This window comes from Sminthopsis crassicaudata, chromosome 1, assembly GCF_048593235.1.
Source record: "Sminthopsis crassicaudata isolate SCR6 chromosome 1, ASM4859323v1, whole genome shotgun sequence".
Lineage (NCBI taxonomy): Eukaryota > Metazoa > Chordata > Mammalia > Dasyuromorphia > Dasyuridae > Sminthopsis > Sminthopsis crassicaudata.
Genome location: NC_133617.1, coordinates 44,031,134 through 44,056,648, shown reverse-complemented (window position 1 = coordinate 44,056,648; position 25,515 = coordinate 44,031,134). Strand labels below are relative to the sequence as shown.

The 25,515-nt window shown below is 35.4% G+C and overlaps 1 protein-coding gene across 1 annotated transcript in view; it reads right to left on the bottom strand.

Annotated features, from left to right (window-relative positions):
• Window positions 1–25,515, bottom strand: part of LOC141560992 (E1A-binding protein p400-like) — a 128,364-nt gene that overhangs the window by 75,206 nt on the left and 27,643 nt on the right. Inside the window, exons 4-8 of the mRNA XM_074299877.1 lie at window positions 21,109–21,216; window positions 17,496–17,583; window positions 16,987–17,094; window positions 8,197–8,588; window positions 7,554–7,850 (exon numbers count right to left, since the gene is read on the bottom strand). Of these exons, the coding sequence (XP_074155978.1) occupies window positions 7,554–7,850; window positions 8,197–8,588; window positions 16,987–17,094; window positions 17,496–17,583; window positions 21,109–21,216 (993 nt within the window). The remainder of the gene's footprint in view (window positions 1–7,553; window positions 7,851–8,196; window positions 8,589–16,986; window positions 17,095–17,495; window positions 17,584–21,108; window positions 21,217–25,515) is intronic.

Below are 25,515 nucleotides of genomic sequence, written 5' to 3'. Positions count from 1 at the left end.
TGTGTCTCTATCTCTGTCTTTCTATCTGTCTGTCTCTCTCTCTCTCTCAACTTACCTTTTTTTTGAGGGTTTTTATTTTTATTAGGGTGAGAGAAAACTTTATTTAGGGTAGGAAAAATTTTATTAAGGTAGGTGGAAAAAGTTTTTCCCCCCCACAACTTGACTTTTATGGAAATGTTTTACATAACTTCACAAGTAGTTTCTTAATTGTGGGGTGGGAATAAGGAAGAAAACCTAGAATTCAAAAATTTTTAAAACAAATGTTAAAAATTTTTGTTTTGAATATAACTAAGGGAAAATATAAAAGCAGAAAATAAGAGTTACAAATATTATCTTTCCATAAAGAAACATAAAAAGTTTGACCTTACTGGATTTTTCTGTTTTCTCTTTCTTGTTTCATTTTTATCTTTTTAATGTTTGCTTAAGTCTTCTATTTAGAGGTCATTTTTTTTTAATTTGGCTGATCTTTTAATTAGAAATGCTTAAAAGTTCTCTATTTCATTAAATATCCATTTTTCCCCTTAAAGGTAATATTTAATTTTTCTGGGTAGGTGATTGTTGGTTGTAATTCTAACTCCTTTGTCTTTTAGTATATCATATTCCAGGCCCTTTGATTCTTTAATGTGAAAGATGCCAAAACCTGTGTAATTCTGAATGCAAGTCCACATTATCTGAATTGTTTCTTTTTGGCTTCTTTCATAGTTTTTCTTTGATCTGTGAAAGCTCTGGAATTTGGCTATGATGTTTCTGGGAGTTTTCATACTTTCAGATACTGATTGATGGATTCTTTCAATTTCAATTTTGCCCTCTGATTCTAATGTATGAGTGCAGTTTTCTTCTATTAATTTCTTGAAAGATATTACCCATAGCTTTCAAGTAGTATAATAATTCTATACTATCTCTCATGGATCTGTTCTCTAGGTTAGTTATTTTTCCAATGAGAAATTTCACAATTTCTTTTATGGTTTTTTAACTTTTTAAATTTTGTTTTATCATATCTTGATATCTCATAGAATCATTTGTTTCCACTTGTTCAATTCTAATTTCTAAGGAATTATTTTCTTCTGTGAGCTTTTGTTCTTTTCCATTGACCAATTCTATTTTTTTCTATTTGTTCCATCCTGACTTTTAAGGAGTTATTTTCTTCATTCACAGTTTTTAGTTCTTTTTGTAAATGCCCAATTTCATTTTTAAATGAGTTATTTTGCTCTATTGAATTTTTTTCCATTTCCCTAATTTTTTTTGAGAATTATTTTCTTTTTCCAATTCAGAAATCCTATTTTCTTGAGACTTTTTTATCTTCTCCAATTCAGAAATCCTACTTTCCTGTGATTTTTTTACCTTTTTTAATTCACTAATTTTGTTTCCCTGCATCTCCTGTGAATTCTTTATTTTTTCCAACTCCAATTTCATAGCTTCTCTTTCCTTTCCCCATTTTTCTTCAAACTCTCTTAACTTTTTAATAGCCTCTTCAAGGAGAGAGTTATGTGATGGGGGGCAGGAATCGTTCCCCTTTAGGTTGTTATCTGCTGACTCTCTGCTGTTAACTTCCTTGGGGTTGGATACCCGCTTTTTCTCTGTGTAGAAGGAATCTATGGTTTTTTTGGGCTTCTTGCTTATACTTAAAAAATCTTTTGGAAATGGATGACTTCCTCCAAAAATATAGGCTTCCTAGATTAACAGAGGAGGAGATAAATTGCTTAAATAGTCCCATTTAAGAAAAAGAAATAGAACAAGCTATTAATCAACTCCCCAGGAAAAAATCCCCTGGACCAGATGAATTTACATGTGAATTCTACCAAACATTTAAAGAGCAATTAGCCCCAATGCTATATAAACTATTTGAAAAAATAGGGAATGAAAGAGTCCTACCAAACTCCTTTTATGACACAGACATGGTACTGATACCTAAACCAGGTCGATCGAAAACTGAGAAAGAAAATTATAGACCAATTTCCTTAATGAATATTGATGCTAAAATCTTAAATAAGATATTAGCAAAAAGACTTCAGAAAATCATCCCCAGGATAATACACTATGATCAAGTAGGATTCATACCAGGAATGCAGGGCTGGTTTAATATTAGGAAAACTATTAGTATAATTGACCATATTAATAATCAAATTAATAAAAACCATATGATCATCTCAATAGATGCAGAAAAAGCATTTGACAAAATCCAACATCCATTCCTACTAAAAACTCTTGAGAGTATAGGAATAAATGGATTATTCCTTAGAATAATCAGGAGCATATATTTAAGACCTTCAGTAAGCATAATATGTAATAGAAATAAACTGCAACCTTTCCCAGTAAGATTAGGAGTGAAACAAAGTTGCCCACTATCACCATTACTATTCAATAATAGTACTAGAAACGCTAGCCTCGGCAATAAGAGCCGAGAAAGAGATTCAAGGAATTAGAGTAGGAAATGAGGAAATCAAACTATCACTCTTTGCAGATGACATGATGGTATACTTAGAGAACCCCAAAGACTCTGCTAAAAAGCTATTAGAAATAATTCAGAATTTTAGCAAAGTGGCAGGATACAAAATAAATCCACATAAATCCTCAGCATTCTTATCACCAACAAAATGCAACAGCAAGAGATACAAAGAGAAATTCCATTCCAAACAAATGTTGAGAGTATAAAGTATTTGGGAATCCATCTACCAAAGAATAGTCAGGAATTATATGAGAAAAACTACAAAACACTTGCCACAAAAATAAAGTCAGATTTAAATAATTGGAAAGACATTCAGTGCTCTTGGATAGGCCGAGCGAATATAATAAAGATGACAATACTCCCCAAACTAATCTATTTATTTAGTGCTATACCAATCAGACTCCCAAGAAACTATTTTAATGACCTAGAAAAAAATAACAACAAAATTCATATGGAAGAATAAAAGATCGAGAATTGCAAGGGAACTAATGAAAAAAAAGTCAGAGGAAGGTGGTCTAGGTGTACCTGATCTAAAGCTATATTATAAAGCAGCACTCACCAAAACCATTTGGTATTGGCTAAGAAATAGAACAGTAGATCAGTGGAACAGATTAGATACAAAGGACAAAAAAGGGTATATCTATAGCAATCTAATCTTTGACAAACCCAAAGATACCAACATTAGGGACAAAAATTCATTATTCGGAAGGAACTGTTGGGAAAACTGGAAATTAGTATGGCAGAAATTAGATATGGACCCACACTTAACACCATATACCAAGATAAGATCAAAATGGGTCCATGATTTAGGCATAAAGAGGGAGATAATAAATAGATTAGAGGAACAGAGAATAATCTATCTCTCAGACCTGTGGAGGAGGAAGGAATTTATGACCAGAGGAGAACTAGAGATCATTATTGATCACAAAATAGAAGATTTTGATTACATCAAACTAAAAAGTTTCTGTACAAACAATACTAATGCAAACAAGACTAGAAGGGAAGTAACAAATTGGGAAACTATTTTTAAAAGGAAAGGTTCTGACAAAGGTCTCGTTTCCAAAATATATAGAGAACTGACCCTAATTTATTAGAAACCAAACCATTCTCCAATTGATAAATGGTCAAAGGATATGAACAGACAATTCTCAGAGGAAGAAATTGAAACTATTTCCACTCATATGAAAGAGTGTTCCAAATCACTACTGATCAGAGAAATGCAAATTAAGACCACTCTGAGATACCACTACACACCTGTCAGATTGGCTAAGATGACAGGAACAAATAATGATGAATGTTGGAGGGGATGTGGGAAAACTGGGACACTGATACATTGTTGATGGAGTTGTGAAAGAATCCAGCCATTCTGGAGAGCAATTTGGAACTACGTCCAAAAAGTTATCAAACTGTGCATACACTTTGACCCAGCAGCGCTACTACTGGGATTATATCCCAAAGAAATACTAAAGAGGGGAAAGGGACCTGTATGTGCCAAAATGTTTGTGGCAGCTCTTTTTGTTGTAGCTAGAAACTGGAAGATGAATGGATGTCCATCAGTTGGAGAATGGTTGGGTAAATTGTGGTATATGAAGGTTATGGAATATTATTGCTCTGTAAGAAATGACCAGCAGGAGGAATAGAGAGAGGCTTGGAGAGACTTACATCAACTGATGCTGAGTGAAATGAGCAGAACCAGAAGATCACTGTACACTTCAACAACAATACTGTATGAGGATGTATTCTGATGGAAGTGGAAATCTTCAACATAAAGAAGATCCAACTCACTTCCAGTTGATCAATGATGGACAGAAATAACTACACCCAGAGAAGGAACACTGGGAAGTGAATGTAAATTGTTAGCACTACTGTCTATCTACCCAGGTTACTTATACCTTCGGAATCTAATACTTAATGTGCAACAAGAAAATGGGATTTACACACATATATTGTATCTAGGTTATATTGTAACACATGTAAAATGTATGGGATTACCTGTCATCGGGGGGAGGGAGTGGAGGGAGGGAGGGGATAATGAATAAAAAATAAATAAATATAAAAAAAAAAAAAAGAAAAAAAAAATCTTTTGGGGTCTGTCCCTGGGGTAGGAAATGATTTATTTATTTCTTTTCCTCCCAGACCGGATGGATGCAGCGGCCCCTGGCCTGAGCTAAGAGAGAGCTCTGGGAGAGAGTTCCCCACCCCCTCCGTGGAAGTGCCTCAGAGGTGATCAGCACTGCTGTGCCCTGAGGGAGCTGTGTTTCAGTGGCTTCCCTGACTTTTGAGATTGAAGTAAAGAAGGCACAAAGACCAGCCTATGCTTCCTGATGGGGTGTGGATGTCTGCAGCAGGTGATGTGAAAAGCCCCTGAGCTCAAACTGGAAGTGTCTGCCAGAAACCGCGGACCCTAGTTCAAAGGTTCCGCTTCTCTGGGACTTCTGTTCCACAGCCTCCAGCCAGCAGAGCCAGGCACTATGAGTTACCGCCCCGCCCACTCTTCAATCTCTTAACTACTCTGAGGTAAAAGCCTGGATTGCCTATGTCGGCCACACCCCAGTGCCGAGATCTGCTGAGTCACCCCCAGGATCCGGGAAAATCCAATCTGGTTTTAAATTTTAAAGTGGCTTAGATTTCTCTTCTGAATTGCTGTTTTATAAGCAGAGAAAAGCTAACAGCCTGTGCCAGATTCCTCTATCTCAGTGGATTCTCTGATCCCAGAGCCCTCCCCAGCGCGATCGGTACAGTGTGCCACTACCCTACTGTCTGTGCTGGCCTTTCTTCTTCCTCCCCTGGGAGCTGACCTTTCCTGCTGAAACTCCAGATTCTCTTCAGCTGGTAAGTTGTGCTTCCAGTCCTTGTGGATTCTATCAGTCCAATGCTATTTATGAGGCTGATTAAATCTAGTTGGTTGTGAGGGAAGAAAGGAGCTTACACAGTCGCGTGTATCTTCTCCGCCATCTTGGCTCCGTCCCCCCCACCCCCCGACCAATTCTATTTTTTAGGAAGTTATTTTTCCCAGTAAATTTTTTTATACCTATTGATTCTTTTTTTATGATTTTCTTACATTGCTCTCATTTTTCTCAATTTTTCTTCTAATTCTCTAATTTGCTTTTTAAATTCCTTTTTGGGTTCTTCACGGAATTTTTTGTAGATCCTGGGACCAAATTATATTTTTTCTTTGAGGTTTCACATGTAGCCATTTTAACACCATTGTCCTCTTCTAAGTTTATGTCTTGTTCTTCCTATCACCATACTAACTTTCTATAGTCAAGATTTTTTGATTTTTTACTCAATTTTTCTGCCTTTTTGGGAGTTGGTGTTTTTATATCAGAATTGGGTTCTCGTCCTACTGTTCCCACCTTTTCATGTTGGTGCTCTGAGTCTTACTGCTGCTGACTTTCACTGGGCTTCAAGCTTAACTGCTTGCTTTCTCTAGAGGGTAGGCTTTCCTTGGCTTATAGAGACAGTGGGTTTCCCTGTTGGCCTTCTCTGTGTATAGGATTTAGCAGCTGGTCTGCTCCAGGGGAAATAGGGTCTCTCTGCTGGCAGACCCCAAGGGTAGGTTCTTACCCCAGGGAAGGACGGCACTACTGGTGAATAATGGGGTCAAGGTCTGACTGCTGATTTCTTTTGGGAAGGGGTTACCAGAATGGGGCCTTGCCATGTTGCATAGACTGCTACTTGCCTAAGGAGTTATTGATTTACAGGAGAGAGGGGCTTGCTGAAGATCCCATGCTACTACCGCCCTTGGACTTCATTCCCCATCCTTCCCAGTGAGGCGAGCCTTTCCTGCTGGGCTGGGAAGCTGTCTCCCTGTTTCTATATCAATTCTGAAGTGGTTTTCTATTTGTTTACTGGGAAATTTGGGAGAGCTTAGAGAGTTCTTTTCTCCTTTCATCATCTTGACACTGGAAGTCCAAAACATTCTTAAAAGCAATCCAAAGTTACAGAGTCCAATAAGTCCAGAGTTGAAAACACCTTCATAGTCATCTACTGCAATCTATACTTGAAAATAGCTGATAAGTGATCATATATCCTGTCCTTAAAGACTTCAATGAGAGTAAATTCCCCTCCCAATCAAGGCAGCCAATTCAACTTTATGAAGCTCTAATTATTAGGAAATGTGTTAGTCTTCCCCCCCCCCAGCCAATAGATCTACTATAAAGAACAAATCTTCAGGTCCAAAAGAGAAGGCAATGGTGGGTACAGGAGGAAAGAGCATCAATTGTATCTGAGAGCCACCAAATTTCTGGGTAAATCTGGACAGTGCACAAGGCCTTTAGCTGAAATACCTTTAGCTCTAACAATTCATAATACTATGAATTAATAATCATTCAAACACAAGGATAATGTAAATAATGCATTTCTAGATCATTAGATAGAAGCTTGGACAATTGAGCTCTAGCTCCAGCTCTTCCACTAACTAGAGGTGGAGCTTTGGGTAAAATCTAGTTAATTCTCAGGGTCCTCTTGTCCTTCTGTGCAAGTTCTCTTACTCTGACATAATATCAACACTTTGCTCACTTATCTTGGGTAATGAGGGCTAACAAGGTAGCCTATGTAAAAACCTGTTTCATTATAAATATAAGTAAATTCTCTTAAAATGCTAAAATTATTCAACTCCATCCAGTCATCACTACACCAAAGCAAGGGATCTAGGAGAGAACCAGGAAAAAACTTGGAGAATTAAAAAGACACCGATGAATCACATTCTGTGCTGCTGGAGGGAAAGGCGACAGTTCCACTAAAAAAATGTCAGAATTGGTACATATTTCTATTGCTTACTTTGATCGTATCATTTTTCTTAATGACTTTTAAGCTCTTTGATAATAAAAACTGTCTCCTACTTATCATGTACCCTTAAGTTCCAATACACAACCATTCAACTTGTGGGTCATAAGCAAATAGTATTTTCATTATTATTCAATAATATTATCATTATTAAGGCTAGCTTATATTTCTATATAAATTGTTTATAAAACAATTTTATTCCAACAATCTCTATAGCAAATGTACTCCCAATCTGATTTTCTAATAAATTTTAAAAGCTTATAACTTAAACCCCTTACAGAATTGCTTTGAGTACAAATGAAAAGAAAATGGTTCTTACCAGTTTTATTTGCTCAGCAAGCTTGTCCTGGGAATTCTCCAGGGGCAGGCCCACTGCATTCTGATCTGGGGTCTGAATTGTTGGTGCTATAGCTACTGATAAATCTGGGGGCTTAGATACAACAGGGGATAAGGATTTGGTCTCTGGGGAGGTACTAATTGTCTGCAAAGGATATTCAAAGATTGAGGCTGTGCCTGAAGAAGATGACAGTGGAAGAGATGAGGGAGGTAGACAATCTGCCAGAAGATGCTGAGAAGTCTGGACAAGATCCACAGATGGTTGCAGCAGTGAAACAGTCTGTCCAGAAAACATTTTGTTACTCATGAATATAAGAAGCTACATTGAAATCAGATATAGTTTAACATTTACATCCCACTAGAAGTTGCAGACCAAGCACTTTCAAGTTATAAAAATCCAACATATTAATTTTTTTAAAGTGTTCATAAGTAAAAACACTAAACAAAAAAGCCCTGTTCTTTGTAGGTACACACAAAAGATATACATGGATGATCATTTAGGTTATTACATGCAATTTAGAACTCCCACATGTCTAGCTAATTAAAAACAAGGTTCTATGTATTTGAAGTAAACATTTCATTATTAGATTATAATTTGATATAGTAATATTAGAATCACTGAATACCTGCTGTTGTACTATAGCCTGAGGTTGAGAGACCTGTGCAGGTGGCTGTCCTTGCATCTGGACATGGAGTGCTGGCATGAGAGGCTGTGGAAGGAGTGCTGGGGGCTGGCTGGCTGGAGCAGCAGGGATGGGTACGTTGGGTGGCTGAGTCTTCACCAGAACTGGGGGCTGGGTCTCCATCATCTGCTGCTGGGGCTGCTGTGAGATTTGCAGGGTTGAAGGGAGGGATGTGCCTGGGACATTGACAGGCTGCAGCCGCCCAGGAAGCTGAGGTGGAGGAGTATGTAGACTTGCAGCATTCTGCACCGGAGGACCTTTGGATGGATCATACTGCTGTTGGTTTTGAATTTGTCCAGTGAGCTGTACAGCTTGAGGAGTGGGAGGCATTCCGCCTGCAAACCCAGAAGAAATCAAACAGTAATTTTAAAATGCCCAAGTTTAATGGAAATTCATCTGAAAAAATATTAGACAGGAAAAGAGGAAATGCTTAAGAATTTTAATACACTATACCCAAAGATTACATCACCTTGAAAAACTTGTCACAATAGGATTGTATAAGCAAGTCATCTAACTTCTCTTGGCCTCAATTTCCTCATCTGTAAAATGGTTGGCTAAGATCATCTGGAAAGTCCCCATCAGCTCTAAAATCTATGAACTATTAGCTATAAATACCACAATAAACAATACAAGTCTTATTGCTCAGTTCTTTCAGTGAACAACTTTTAAAAGTAATTGATGTGAAATATCATTCCATTTTATCTTATACAGTATATAATTTATTTTCTATGAATGTTTAATTTATTTTTAAATTCCGAATTTTTCCCTAAATCAACACAATCACAGATTCTTAGATGAAGAAGAACCTGAGGATTTCCAAACTCCAGGAAAATGTTGGAAAAAATAATGATGCCGAATGCTCCAAATGTTCTGACCTCCAGAGTCTCCTCTGATGCCCCATTGTGGCATGGAGGTGACACCTGGAATTTTCAAAAGCTATGACAATGGAGCATAAGCTCTCACAAGTACTTCCAAACTAGAATGTCCTTAAGTATGGATCTGGCATCAGATTCTGTGTTTAAGATTTAAGGCTGCTCTGGCAGCCTAGCTAAATTTAGAGAAGTCCAGCTCCAGGAAATTAGCTAAGTAAAATTCTTCTGGAAAAAAGTGCCTCATAAAATTGTCTACTAAAGGAGGATATAGGAGTTATAATCTGCACTGCTGGAATTAATATTCACTGTGATGAAACCACAAGTCCTTTTGAAATACTAAAAAGGTACACAGAGTGTTTCCAAAGATCTTACTGAACATTTTAAGCTTTTAAGTAGGTTAAAACCTGCACTAAGACTTTTGGAACATCCAGTATTTATGTAGTAATTTATAGACTCTTATTGCATACTTCCAGTGATGGGAAGGTTATTATCTTATAAAACAACCCATCCTATTATGAACCACTCCATTCTTCTTCATACTAAATCAAAATCTGCTTTCTTATAAATTTATACCAACAGGAATATTACCCTCTCATCAAAAGGGTTAAATATGCTTGGTTCATTCAACCACTCTGTATGACACGGTTTTTCTAGAATTCTAAATATCCTGCTAAACTGCCCTTTTCTAGGTGCACACTGATTTTTTAAAATAGTCCTTAAAATGCAATGCCAATAGTACTATAAATTATTTTGCCAAATACAATGAGGCAACTATCTTTCTTGAAATAAACACTATAGTTACATACAGTTAAATTAGCTTTTTAAAGCAGGTAAAGCAATGTTGGTTCACAGTGAATTTGGACCATTGAAATGAAAATGCTCAGATTTTTTTCCAATTTAATTGTTGTCATAACTTCTCAATCTATTTTTGGTGAAATTAAGTCTTTGAATACAAATGTGATACTTTATACTTATCTCTCTTAAATTTTATTTTATCTTGGACCTTTTGTTATTTAATATCTTAATTATTCTTTCAGCTTTGTGTCATATGCAAATTAATAAATTAGTATTTTTAAAAATATTTTCATCAACAGTAAGGAAAATGTTAAGCAGAACTGGAGTTAAGAACAGAGCCTCCTACTCTTAATTCCATTATTCAATACTTATGTAACCTGTGATTGATTCATCCTGTAACAAATGCACTTAAAGAAATTATCATCAAACCCCCCCACCTTATCTACAAAAATCTTAATTTGTCAAATGTTTTCCTAAAATCAAGGTCTCTATAAAAGATAACTAATCATATCAAGATAGTTCTATTATCAGACTAGCTAGGTGGTGCAGTGGACAGAGCGCTGGCGCTCTGTCCACTGCACCATCACCGAAATCAGGACGACCTAAATTCAAATCTAATCTCAGACACTTAACACTTCCTAGCTATATGACCCTGAGCAAGTCACTTAACCCCAATTGCCTCAGAGGAAAAATATAGTTCTACTATCTGGAGCATTCCCTTGAGCTACCACTTTAAAAACTAATCCAAAAATCTAATGATTGAAAAGAAATAAGATTAGTTTGCTAAGATTTGTTCTTAGAAAGCCCATGCAGACTCCTTTTAACCTCTTTCTTTTCTAAATATTCACAAATCATTTGTTTAATGATCCATTATAAAATTCTACTAGGAATCTGTGTTCCTCTTGCTCAAAAAAAAAAAAAAAAAAAAAAAAAAAAAAAAAAAAAAAAAAAAAACCCAGCTAAAAAAATCCTTTTTTAAATGTTTAACATTTTTGGCAAATATTAGCTCAACTCTAGCATTAGACTTATTGACATCATTCCTATAAATTTGTTCCCTTTTGGATTCATCTTTGGTTATATCTGCTTCTCCTTCCATCTCTTCTGAATGTCCTTCTAAAAATCTGAACTCCTTAGATCATTCCATAGACACTTATCAAGTGTCTATATACTAAATATTGTGTGATTACCTAGATAATAGGGAAAAAAAGAAAAACAAAACAAGATCTTTCCTTCATAAAGTTTAGAATCTAATAGGGGAGATGAGATATTCCAAAAACAACTACAATATAAGGTATATTGTGCCTTATTCCATTTTTGGAATTTTTAAAAAAGAATAAAATATTATGCATGGTAGTTGAGAAAAGGGAAAAATTATTTCTATCTATAGATTTAGGGAAAATTCCATAGGAGTGACAGTATTTGAAATGAGCCTTGAGAAGGCATATAGAGCTAGGAAAGGAAGCATTTGGAACAAAAGAAATAGATTGGGAAAAAGGAGACACTAGAGACAGAAAGATGGTTAGGAAGTTGAGGGAGTATTAGTCTCCAGAAAAAAAGAAATTCTCTAGTCCAAACACATTTAACAAATTCTATCAAATATTTAAAGAAACATGTTTATCTATATTATAAAAACTATTCTTAGAAATAAGAGAAATAAGGCATGCCATCAAAAACATTTTGTGAGACAAGTATTCTATATTTAAATTAAGAAGAGACAAAGCAAAAATAAGAATTATAGACTAACTTCATTAATGAATACTAATGAAACATTTAAAATAAAACTCTAGTAAAGAAATTATTGCAATATATAGTGCTAGGGTATGGGACTCTGCTGAGAGGGAGTACATAGGCCACCTCAACCTTTGGTACACAGTAAGTTTTCTGTCACCTTGCAGAAATGCCCTTGTTGAGCAAGGAGCAATGATTCGTGACCATAGGAAAGGGTTTGGTCTGAGGGTCACATCTAATTGCTCCCAAGCAGGGATTGTGTTGATAGGGCCTCTCCCCTGTGAGTGGGTTGCTAGATGGCTGGATTGGCTCTCCTGCCATTGGCAGATACAGTGCATATGCAAAGCCCGCAAGCTGCTTCTCTAAATGGTGACTGGGTATTACCTACTGTTCATGTGCTGATCACACTTGCAAAAATGTATATCAACAAGGCTGTACAGCATAGTAAACTGGAGCTCTTTTTACACTCTATGAGTCTCCCGCCTCATTTATCTTGCCTCTGAGATCAAAGGGCTAGTATACTTTGAGCTCTTAAGATGACCACAACAATATATACTTTTTTAAAGTTCCTAACAACTAAGTTAGATTCATAACAATGATGCAAGAATAGTTCAACTCAGAAAAATAATTATCATGATTAATCATATAAACAACAAAAATATGATTCATCAAGGAAGCAGAAAAAAATCTTTGATAGAATAAGGTATTTATTTAGGTTAAAAAAAAAACTTTTAAAAATATAATCAAAAGCACCTAAAACCAAGAATTAGCATAGTTGCAATGGAGAAACAATAGCAAATTTCTCTTAGCATTTCTAAACAGTAATATGAAGGAATGGCAGTGGGGGTGGGGGAAGAATGGGAGGAGGACAAACTAGTAAGAAAAATTCCATTTTAAAAAAATTGTGAAATGCCTAAAGTATCTGAAAATTTGTCTATCTAGACAAATTCAGAACTTATTTAGATAAAAATTTAAGTACCTCCTTATAGAGACAAAGATTTAAATTAACTGAAGATTCATTGCTTATAGCAGAGCTGCAACAATTTAAGAATGGTAATACTAAATGAATATGGTGCTATACTAATCATTTGTTAAGAGTTTACTTTAAAGAACTAGAAAAAATAATGATGAAATTTCAGTTGGAAAAAACAAAAGTATAGAATCTCAAGAAGAAGAACAGATGGTGGGCAGAGAGAGGAAGTGTAAAAATGAAGGACACAAAGCATTATTAAACCTCAAACTAAATTATAAAATAGTAATCCTTAAGTCTCATTGATGCTGGTTTCAAAAATAAAAAAGTAGATCATTGGCACAAGTAAACAACCAAGTAAAGCAGCCTAGTGTCAAATAAACCCTATAAATAGAGGAGAAACTTTTTTGACAAGAACAATTGGGAAAACTAAAAAAGCAGATTGGCAGAAGTGGTCTTATAATATATACAACCATAATAAGTTCCAAATGAATATTCTAACTAAATACAAATGACCACATAATTTTAAAAAATGAAAAAACTATAGGTGATATATTTTACAACTTAGACTGTGAATAGAACTCATCACAAAAGACAAAACAGACAATAATGATTGTATAAAAAAATTGGGGGAGGGAATTACAAATGCATGACAAAATCAATACAGCTAGATTTAAAATAACTGTTGAGTACAGAAAAAAAATCTTTGTACTTAATATATCTGAAAAATCTAATATATATAGGAAATTGGCATTAATATAAAAGACTAGAAGCTATTTTCCAATAGATAAGTTGCAAATGTATGGGGTCCTGCCAAGAGGGAGTATCGAGGCCACCTCAACCTTTGATGCACAATTGTTGAGCAAGGAGCAGTCATTTGTCACCATGGTAAAGAGTTCAGTCTGAGGGTCAAAGCACATTATCTCACAAGCAGAAGTGCCTTGACAAGGCCTCTCCCCTGTGAGTGGGTTCCTAGAATGGTTGGATTGGCTCTCCTCCCCTTGGCAGATGCCATGCATACTCAAAGCCCACAAGCTGCTTCTCTGAATGATGATTGGGGATTGCCTACAGTTCATGCACTGATCACATTTGCAAAAATGTCTATCAACAAGGCTGTACGGCATAATAAACTGGAGTTCTTTTCATACTCCACGAATTTCCCACATCATTCATCTCACCTCTGAGATCAAAAGGCTCTTATACTTTGAGCTCTCAATCAAGACAGCCACAACAATAAGGGAGCAAAGATATGAACAGATTTCAAAAGAAGAACTACAAATGATCAATAACCATGCCCCCCAAAATTCTAAATCTCTAGTAATAAGATATAAAGTAAAACAACTCTGATATTTCCCCTTATGCCCAGAAAACTGGTAACAAGGATGGTAAAAGGCAGAAATAGTCAACATTAAAGAGACCAGGAGAAGGCAACAAACATACTAATACTAAAAGGAGCTCTTAACTGCTCCACTTGTTTTGGAGAACAACTTGAAATAAAGCCCAAAAAAAGTCGATATACTTTAACTCAATAATTCAATTACAGGGTTTATGCCACACAGAGATTAAAGATAGACAGGAAGGACCCATAAATACCAAATATCATAGAAGCACTTTTCATAGTAAAAATTATAAACAAAGAGTATGCCTATTTATTGGGAAATGATAATCTGTGGCATCTGTATAATAATAAATGACAATAAGGGAAAGTCAGAGATACATGGCAAGACTTGTAGGAACTGCTATAGAATGAAGTATACAGAAAGAAAAATATATATATATATGCAATAACCACAATAATATAAGTGAAAATAATACTAAATCGAAGCCAAACTCCAAGCAATTGTAATGACCAATATTGCTCAAGTTGAGATAATGAAAAATGTCCTCCTCCTCTAAAAAAGTAGGGGACTGTGTGGCTAGAATATTATATAAATTTTCAGAAGAAGTTACTGTGTTGGCTGATTTTGCTCAGCTGTTTACCTTTGTTACAAGAGAAGATGTGTATTTGATGTGGAGGAAGAAAAGAGGACAATATCTGGAAATAACTGATGTAAAAACAGAAGGCATCAACAAAACTTGGTTTTTAAAAATAAAATTAGAAATAAACACAAAAAGAAGTAATATAAGCTTTACGGCAGGTGCTGCAGAAATGGAAAGAGACAGGTTTAAGACACTTTGAGACATTTCAGAGGTTTTTAGAATGGGATTGGCAACTGATTTGATATTGGGAGAGAGAATCGGTCAAAAATGACTTGTAGGTTTTGCTCTTCAATAACTCAAGAATGATGACACCATTAACCTAAAGGGAGAAATAAAGAGGAACTTTTTTTGTTGGGGGTGGAGGGAAGATTGGGAAGAGGAATGATGATGTTATCTAGGACATCTTGAGATTGAGGGAGTCAGTCTTTTCAGTAAAGTATGAAGAGGAGTCATCTACTAAGGATGAGAGGGGCAGGAATGTAAATAAGAACTTGAAGAGAGGGAAACTTTGGAATCACCAGTGATGGGATTTTAAGTAAAAATCAACAGATATGAATCAAAGGATTACTGAACAAACTTAATAACTAAACTGAGAATAATCTAGAGCTACAATGGTCTTCATAGAATCACAAAATTACAAAACTGAAAGGCCCAAACTACCCATTTAGTCCAATCCCATATACAAAAAATTTTTAAAAAAAGGAATACCCACTATTATATAATGGACATGTAATCACATAGCTCCTATCTAAAGACTTCAATGAAGAGGAACCCACTAACTCTTGAACCAGCCCATTCCATTTCTGAATAGTTTTCATTGATAAAAAAAAAACTAAGACCAACATTTGTTTCTGTATAACTTCTACCTCTTCACTTATTTCTTCCCTCTGGGACAAAATAGAATAAGTTTCATGCTTCACACTCCCATCTCTTTCTTTTCAATCCCAATTCCCAAGTATTCTCTTTTTCTAGGTTCAATTTTTACAATTTCCTGCACCAATTCTCAAGGGAAAATAACTTAAGGGGAAAATAACTTAGGGCTCTTAACCATTTTGGCTGCCTTTCTCTAGATCAAATAAAATAATATTTGTAAAGCTCTTAGCATAGTGCCTAACACATAACAATCACTTAATAAATGTTCATTTTCTTTCTTTCTTGCATTTTCAGCTTACTAATGTCCTTTACCAACTTTGATGCCTAGAACTGAACACTGATCTATAAATGTGGACTTACCTTGTTAGGATACACCTGGATGCTCCATTCTGTTGGCTGCCCCATTACACTGTTGAATTACATTAAGCTTGTGGTTCACTAAAACCCCCAAATCTTTTTCAGACAAACATATTACATACCACTTTTTTCCACCTTTTTTTCTTACTGTGCATTAATAACTGCTATTTATAAAACAGTTTAAAGTTTATAGTATGTTTTTAACCTGTCTCTGAGCCTGATAACAATCCTATAAAGTAAGTGCTACAAATAGTATTTTCTCAATTTTATAAATGAGGAAACTGAAGTCCAGAGATTTTCAGTGTCTTCCCCAACATTATACATCCCATTAAATGTCAGAAGCAATATCTGAACCCAGATCTTCCCTAATTCCAGCACTCCATCCAATGTATCCCACTGCCTCTCTATTAGAGGTAGTGAAATAACTCATTCACATACTGTGACTGGAGTCAGGAAGACTTGAGTTCAAATCCAATTTCAGTTACATATACTAGTTGTGTGTTCTGTTTACTACTTCTGTTTATCTCAGTTTCCTCAACTATAAAATGGGAATAATAATGATATCTATCTCACAGGATTAGGGTGAGGATCAAATAAATATTTATAAAGCACCTGGCACATAAAAGGCATTATATAAATGCTATTATTCATGACTATAGCATCAGAATTCTTCAATTCCCTCTCAAAGTCTACATTTATTCTTTTCCTGAACTTTTTAAAAAATCTCCTTTCTTAGATACATTCTAAATTAGTAATACCTACTTTCTAAAACTTGATAACATATTCATTTTATCAGTTATATTAAATCAAAGATGATCATTTAAAAATATTGATAGGAAAAAATAAAACTTCTTTTTAGACAATTTACAAAAACTAGTCACCTGTAATTTTTTACATTTCTACCATATACCAAACACAGTCTTGATTTTTTTCTTCAAAGCTTCTATAATATTCAGTAGCTCTGTCTTGAAATCAGCACATTACTACTCCCAAGTCTGTTCATATTCCACAAAAACTCATCACCCAACACTACAGATCTAATAAGGGTAGTATGCAAAATGCTCACTTATGTAAGAATCTGTAGTCAACCAGAAATCCTAATGAGATTCAATCTTTCCAGATAGAAAAATATGAATCTGGCCTTTGGTAATGAAATACCTTGTACTGTTGGCATTAACTGCTGAAGAGGAACTCCTGAAGAAACAGCTGGATACTGAAAAGTTACCCCGTGACAGCCTACATCAATCCGAGGTCTCTTAGGTGAATCTATAATATTTAAATTCCATTTAAAAACCATATGAGAGTTGTAGTTTACAAACCAAACACTGTATTATAATGTTTTTAATATATGTACACAATATTGTGTACACAATTTCATAGATCACATGCAACAAATCCAGAAAAGTGCATTTCAATGACAACATGAACTTTCAATAACCAAAATGATTCATCAGGAATTATATTACCTCTAGCAAATATTAGACCATTTCCTTCATAATAAGAACAAATCAGATTTAATAATTACTCAAACAATAGATTTGAAACTATGCCTAGCAAAATTCTAAGAAATTAAGTCCTGAATTTTAAAAGGAAACAATGTTTAATTCTAGTTTATTGATATCTTGCAAATTTTTCTAAAAAATACACATTGGTTCAATATTCCATACCTGCTTGGATCATTGTTTGTTGTCTCTTAAATGTTTCAATTTCTAAAGTAGTCACAGTTCCAGCTACTGGAGAACCTGTGGGCATTTGCTATTAGAAAACAAAAATGTTACAAATTTTAGTTCACATTTAATTAGTATGACACTGAATTAAATAATGAATTTCTCCACTAATACAGGTAATTCCTATGACCACAAAAAGGCATTCTGACTGCGAGGTACCTGCCAATCATAATAAATTCCTAAACAAAAATCATTCTCCCTTAGTTCTTAATTAGTAAAAGAAAATAAGCAACATTAATAAGCCTTTTCAGAACATTTTTCATTAGTTGAAGAAAAAGAAGACTTGTTCTACACAAGCTCCATCCTGGTCATGTCACATCCAGACAAAAACGTTATATCAAATATATGAATGAATGAGGATTGAGATTCATTGGTGAAACCACCTCTGTGTCAAAACTAAAGGGGGTTCAGTGTTCCTGGAAAAAACAATTTATATGCACTTGGCTGGAAAATGCTCCTATTAACCTCCAAACCATTGAACAGAAGAGGACAAGCACAATATAACTCCATGGCTCAAGTCAGAAAGAAGCTTAAGTAGACTCTGTAGAACAAGTATGGACCTTTCACATGAAAAGAAAGCCTCAGTTATTATCAAAAATGTGGAAAAAAAAAATCCTAAGAAAGAAACCCTAAAGGATTCTGGGAACATAATTCTGTGCTAGTTTTAAAAGTTTGTGTTTGTTTATTTTCAAGGATTCAAACAAGAACTCAATCCAAGTCAGAATGAGAGAAATGGATTCTGTCTCTTCTTCCCTCCCTTCTTCTTTCTTCTTCTTTCTCTTTTTCCCCCTCTTTCGTTCTCTCTTTCCCTTGCGCAGCATGATGAAGCAAGCCTATGCATCCCTTCTCAGGATCATGTTTTTAAGTGTATAAAAATAGGATTACAAAGGAAATCAATCACACTAATCACAAACTCCAAGGTAAGAAGCTATATGCTAGAAGCAGTTTTTAGAAGCAGTTTCATCTATTACCATTGCATTCCTTAGGGTGAATTGGCTGCTTCACTGAAACCCTGGCTTAGCCATATATGTGTGTGACTAGGGCACAGAAGCAAAAAAGAGAGGAATGCACCTTTTTAATGTTATTTCCACTGAGAAAATCCTACGTGTTTCTGATGCTGAACCTTTTGACAGTGCCAAAGACTTCAGATCCTTTAGGAGGCAGGGCTGTGGTCCCTACTGCAGCAGCCAGCATGATTGGGGGGGGGGCAGGGTAGACAGGGCTGGAAGCCCTGCTCTGCCCATTGCTCTGGGAATCAGGCTATAGGAGGGAAGAGAGTGGACAAGGTGTGACAGCTCTATTTGCCCAGCCCATGTCGCCTCCTATCCCTTGCGGAGGAGGTCTCACTGCTTCGCCTAGGTTGGTTCTTCTACCCTGGGAGTGGCAGATGGTTGGCAGTTGGTGAGAATGACTAGCAACTCTCTTCTACAAGATTCCCTTCCGAGATGATTAGTGTGAGAGCTGGATAGAAGCAAGACAAGTAATCTAGTACTTCCTGTGCCTGTTGATGGCCACTGGTCAGCAGTTGTTGCTAGGGATGATGGTGGGCCCTTTCTCCACAACCTCTCAATGATGGCTGCAGAGGCTAGGCTGGATGCAGAACAGGTAGTCTGGGAGTGCTACCCCTCCCAGGCCTCTTATTCTCACCCCTTGAATATTTCCCTAGTCTGGATATAACCTCTCATTTCAGGTCTCTTCACACTAACTCCTTGTGCATTCCTTTTCCTTCAGCCTGACATATGCATATCCTCAACTCTGAATTTCTTCCAAGATCTGTGCATAGCAATAAGACCCTAGACCTTAACAATGAAGCTGTAGAGATTGATAATAATGTATCAAAAGGATCTTTTCAGTGGTAGCTGAGTGGCAGAGTGAATAGAACACCAGTCCTGAAGTCAGGAGGACCCAAGTTCAAATCTGACCTCAGACATTTAACATTTCCTGGCTGTGTGACCCTGTGCAAGTCACTTAACCCCAATTGCTTCAGGAAAAAAAAGGATCCAGTGAGATGTTCTGAAGAATCACTAATGCTATTTAGGTTACAAAAGCAGCACATCTGGGAGCAAGGCTTAGAAGGACTTTGTGGTGAGAAAGGACTATCAGGGCAAGAGTATGGAAGCAACACTAGCTTCCTCTGGCATGACAAACTGTTTCTTAAAATAGACAAGGGAAAGATCTCAATAGGTTATCATTCTAAGAATAATAAGGGAAGGTTTTACAAAAGAAGTAAGGTGTGACCACACACATTAGTGATTAAAAAAAAAAAGTTTTAGTTAGTGGAGAGTAGTGGGCAAGGTAAGAGAAGAAGCAAAACTTTAAAGGCCACAAGGCACAATCTGTGTAACACTGTGCCCAACACATAGTAGGTGCTTAATAAGCACTTTTTGAATAAATTGGTGGAACAAAAAAATATGCATAAAAAAGCAGGAGTAAAGATGGAAAGAAAGATGGTGAGATGAGGTTGTAAACTCTAAACTGAATGCTAGACTAAAGAGTCCAAACTTTATTTCATAAATCATATAGAGTCATTAAAAGTGCTTCATTCAATTAAACAAACAATGATTAAGGCCTACTATATGGAAGGCACAGAGGTAAGGGCCAGGGATGCAAAGAAAAAGAAAATAATTACAGCCCTCAAGAAGCTGTATTCTACAGGGGCAGGGAAAAAACACAGCAACTCTAAAAATATAAGGAAGTCTACTTGCTCATACACAGATGTGTTGCTTTTGGAATGGGTGATCCCATTACGTTTCTGTACTTAGCAAGTCCTTTAAAAAATGAACAGTAAAAGAAATTTTCCTTACTTGTAAAATACAGCATCAACAAGGCAGGAAATGGGACGGTTACATAAATTTAGTTCTGGGACAAGAGGAAAGCATTTTCCTGATTCAGTGATATGAATTTAAATACAAAGAATCAAAAGCTGTAATTGTATATAAGAAAGAACTTTTACAATTTTTTAAAACTGTAAAATTGTCCTCTGAGAATTCAATAAGAACATATTATTCTTCTATGAAACAATAAGAAAAATGTTTAAGAAAATAATTACTGAGCTTTTTTTTTTAAACTAACTCTTCATTTTCTGTTTTTGGAATAACAACAACAAATATTTATAAACACAACTATTTAAAAAAAAAACTTGTTCCAGGAAAGAAAAGAATTTATAAGAAGTATTTCTCTTGAAGTATGTTTTCCGATAAAAAAAAAAAATCTACATTGACATTCAAGACAAACTACAATTGCATAAAAATAGTAAAAAGAACCAAAGGTATCAAGAAATACAACAACAACAAAAAACATTCAAGATGAGATTTAATAAAAGCAAGCTCCAAATCTAAAAAAAGGATCACTTAATTTCCTCACTTTTCAGAGGAAAGAAAAAATTATAATAATGCATTAAAATTCTGAAGTTAAAAAAAAAACTTTCAAACAAATAAACTTGAGTAAGTACAAGTTATAAGTTTCTGAAAAACCACTGAGTTCTAGGAAATTTCAGATCTGGATGAATCTAAAAGCTGGGATGAGACTACATTTTAGAACCATCAAAAAGTACCTGAAATGGCTGCTGGGATGAAAAAGCAGCAGAAACATTTGGAGGAAGCTGGGTTGCAATAGCAACAGGAGTCCCAGTCTGCCCATCCTTTCCTGTTACAACCTTTACCTAAGAGGAGATATTTGGAGGGGAAAGGGGGAAAAGGGAAAACAATTTTTAAGTTGATCAATACTGTACAACCACTGCCTGCTAAATTAGTTGGAACCTCAGTGAAGAGGGGACACAATTTAATCCTCATCAGAGGATTCTCCTACTTTACTTTTTACTTTAAGAGTTTGTCACTAATAAAGTAACTCTCAAGTTCAGTTCAATCTAGTAACATTTTGTTCCCACCTAGCAAAATACAAGTTTTTCAAGGATGATGTTTACCAAGAAAAGCCTGAACATTTTGCAAGACACAAACCCAGGGACTGACTAGCTATTAGAATATGCCACCTGAAAGTGGCTACTGGAGATCCAACCCAGACCTGCATAATGAATCTCCTCTTGTGAAAGGATGGTACAAGGAAACTGAGAGGCAGTTGCTGTTTTTTGACCTCTCTGACTGAGAGGCAGTTGCCTTGTCTGACCTCTCTCCTCTTCCCTCTGCCTCCAATTTATCTCATTCCCCATCTGCAACACATCAGCAAAAGCTGCCTTGCAACTCTTTCAGATGTTATGATCCATAGCTGTAGAGGCTCTCAGATAATTGACCTGTCCCTTAACAACTGACTACCCTGGATCCTAAAGCTATCAATTAGCTTTCCCCATAGGGAAACATTTTTGAGCTTTGCAAATATTTTAAAAAAAGAAAAATAAAAACTATACAGAGGACAAACAAAAAAAGTAACAGTGATATATTATGATTTCATTTTATCACAAGATAAAATCAATGCCATAATAATAGCTAACATTTACATAGTGTTTTCAGACCTGCAAAGTACTTTACAAAAACAATAACAAAAAAAAAACTTTCAACAGTTAAGCTAAAGAAAAATCTTTCAGAAGAAACAAGATATTTCCTCAGAGTAAGCTTATTTAAATCTAGTACTCAGTAAACTTAAAATGTTCTCAAATCAAATGATACTTTACATCAAAGGCCAGATACAGCTTGGGAGTCAGAGATGAACCAGAAAGAAAATCAGATTGATTCAGCTCCCAAAAATCAATATGATTAGTACAAATCACAACTCAAAATGTATCATTGAGCAGAAAATAATGACTTGGAGTCTTTTTTTTTTTAATCAACATATAAATTTTAAAATTCCCGCTCATTTCTTATTCTCTGACATACTAACTAATGCATCTAAGACATTAATGGCAGGTAATGACTGCTATTCCCAAGAGTAGTCTGATGATGGGGAGGGAAGTGAATCTATGTTCTCACTGGTGTAAGACAATGAAGAAAGAATGCGTCTCCCAATGCAGATCAGTGACTGCTCTCAGCATCATATAGTGAGGTACCTGGGAAACTGAAAGTTCAGGTGATTTGTCCCGGCTTATAAAGCTAATGTGTGGTATTGTTAGGATTTGAACCCACTTCTGCTTGACTCCAAGGCCAGGTATTGGTAGCCAACAAGCCAGATTGCCTTTTAGTTTGTATATTTCAAAAGGGATTTCAAGAAAGCTCCTCCCCAAAGGCATGAATTTCCAATGAGAGGAACTCTCATCACTATAGGGAAGTTAACAAGGGAGAGAATTTGAGTGCAAGAAGGTCCTCTGAACAGTGCTCTTCAAATCTCACCATACAGTCAATCTCCTACCCTATTAACCAAAAGATTAGCCCTGCTCTACTTGAAATTTTCAGTCAAGACACCGTCACCCAAAGTTCTAGAAAGAGCTGTTAATGAGACCTCTTGACCAGTAGACCACACAAAGCTTTAGATGATGAAGACTTGAATAAGTAGAGGACGATGGGACCTTGAGGGGAAGATCTCATCCAGGTCTGGGCAAAAAATGTGAAAGCTGCCAGGGAAAGTAGGGATGGGACATGGAGAAAATGAGAGCAATGGGAGGGACATAAAAGTAGTATGTAGAAATGGGAGGAACAAGGTCTTGGGGGAAGGGCACTGAGGTCAAAGGGAAAAGCTTGTCAGGTCAGGTTTTCTTTATGCCACTTAGTACCAGGTAACTTCTGGAAAGTCACTTCTTGATAGCCTCAGTTTCCTCATCTATAAAATAAAAGATGACCCTTAAGGTCTCTTTCAGCTAAATTGATGATTCTATGGTCTATATATCCTTTCTTCTCTCAGTTTTCCCATCCATAATATGGAAAGATAGGATTGGGAACATGTTGAACCAGAATGATGATCTTAAAGTTTTTCTCCCCCTTCCAAATTTAGTTAGGATTCTTCATATTTCAATCTCTCTTATAATATAAATTTAAAGCATTCAAAATCAATATTTTAGTTAGTTCCCCTGATAATAAAAAGATGGAGATATCATAATACAGGTAGCTCAACAATTTGCAATGTATTTCAAATTTTGGAAATATCAACCTAAAAAGACATTCTTGTCAGAAAGTAAGGTCAGTTCTAGTCAGGAGCAAAATAAAAACCTTTTAAAATGAATGTAGAATTGATATAGTGAAGCAGTTCTCAAAGTAGTATAAGAATCCTCCAGGAGTCCCCAAGACTCAGGTGATCTAGGAGGGCAAAACTAATGTCCTAACAATATTAAAATGTTATTTTCCTATTAAGATGCTTCTCCCTTTTCCAACTACACATCTGTATAAAGACTAATATTTATCATACATTTCAACCATAACAACGTACTACAAGAGATTAAAATATAATATGAGAATCCAGCTGTTTTCTACTAATGCAAACATTAAAGAGATTTGCAAAAATACATAAAACAATGCCACTTGTCATGCTAAATTTTGTTTTATTTTTATTATTTTGTTATTTTAGCTATTTTTTTTCATTAAAACATGTTATTCATGTTAACATGTCATTAGTTTATTTTATTTATTTACTTTAGTTAATATTTTAACATACCATTAGTTCTCATTGACAATATGGTAAATACCAATGGTCATAACCCACATAAACAAAAAGCTCTTTGTATTCTCAATACTTTTAAGAATATAAAGGATTCCTGAAATCACAAAGGGTGTAGTTAAAAGAAGCCACAGACTTGGGATCAAGAGCTTACTTCAAAGCCCTGTTCTGACAGCTGTTAAAATCACTTCTCAGAGTCTCAGTTTCCCCATCTCTAATATTATGATAACAACCCTTGGGCTTCAATTTGTTGTACAGGACATAAGAAAAGTGCTGAAGGCAGCACACAAATGTGAAAAAGGCAACTGCCATATACAGTAGGACAAGCTTTAGAAGGAAGTATAGAGGACCTGAATTCATATTCCCAACTCTGCAATTTATCAGCTCCAGGATCTTGTATTGGACAATATCTGGTACACTGTCTAGGAGACTGTCCTCTGAGCCTAGAAGAACTGATTTCCCTCTGCCAGGCTGGAGGATACTGGGAAACCATGTAACTTCTCAGTGCCACAGGCAACTCTCTGAGTTTACAGTCTACCTGCTGCAGTGATGAGAAAGCTTGGAGATTCCAATAAGGAAGCAATAATCATAATCACCTTAGATAAATTATCTACTTTCTCTAGGATTTTCTGAGCTTCCTTAACTATAAATTAAGGAGTGAGAAGAAGTCTTTTCCAATTCTAAAATCTTATCTTTCTTTATATCTATAGCATATAGTATATGCTAAATTAGCAGAGATCTGTTATATTCATGAAACACTGGATTAAGGCATTTTTTAAATAAAAATTTTTTCTAAAAATTTGATGGGATATTTTGTACTCAAAAATTAAAGACTTGTATAGTGATTTTATTTTCTGACACCAATTTCACATATAAATGCTCAAATAACCTGAAGGCATATTTAATTAACTTAATTAACAAAAACATTTTCACTCTGAATTAGTTTATGGATTTCAACTATTTCTACCAGAATTTTAAATAAAGAATCCATTCAAATATACAAGAAGAGAACATGGTTAAAGTTTTAAATTTGCCATATTTTCAAGCAGCTAGGTGGTGCAGTGGAAGACCTAAGTTCAAATGTGACCTCAGATATTTATTAGCTCTGACCCTGGACAAGTCACTTAACTCTCATTGGCTTTCCCAGCAAAAAAAAAAAAAAAAAAAAAAAAAATTACCATACTTTTCCTTTAAGAATCTAGTTCAAATTCGAAATGACTGCTTCTAAATTTAAAATCCTCCAAGCTTGATAGAAGAATTAGCTTAAGTATCAGAATCAAGACTGCTATAGCTTTTATTTTAAGACAACATTTTGCAATGGATAGATATAAAAGGATACATTCCCGATTCATCATAAATTTAGGATTCTCAGTTGTAAACATTGGTTTGTTCGGTTTATTCCTGCTGCTACTATAGTTCCTAATGC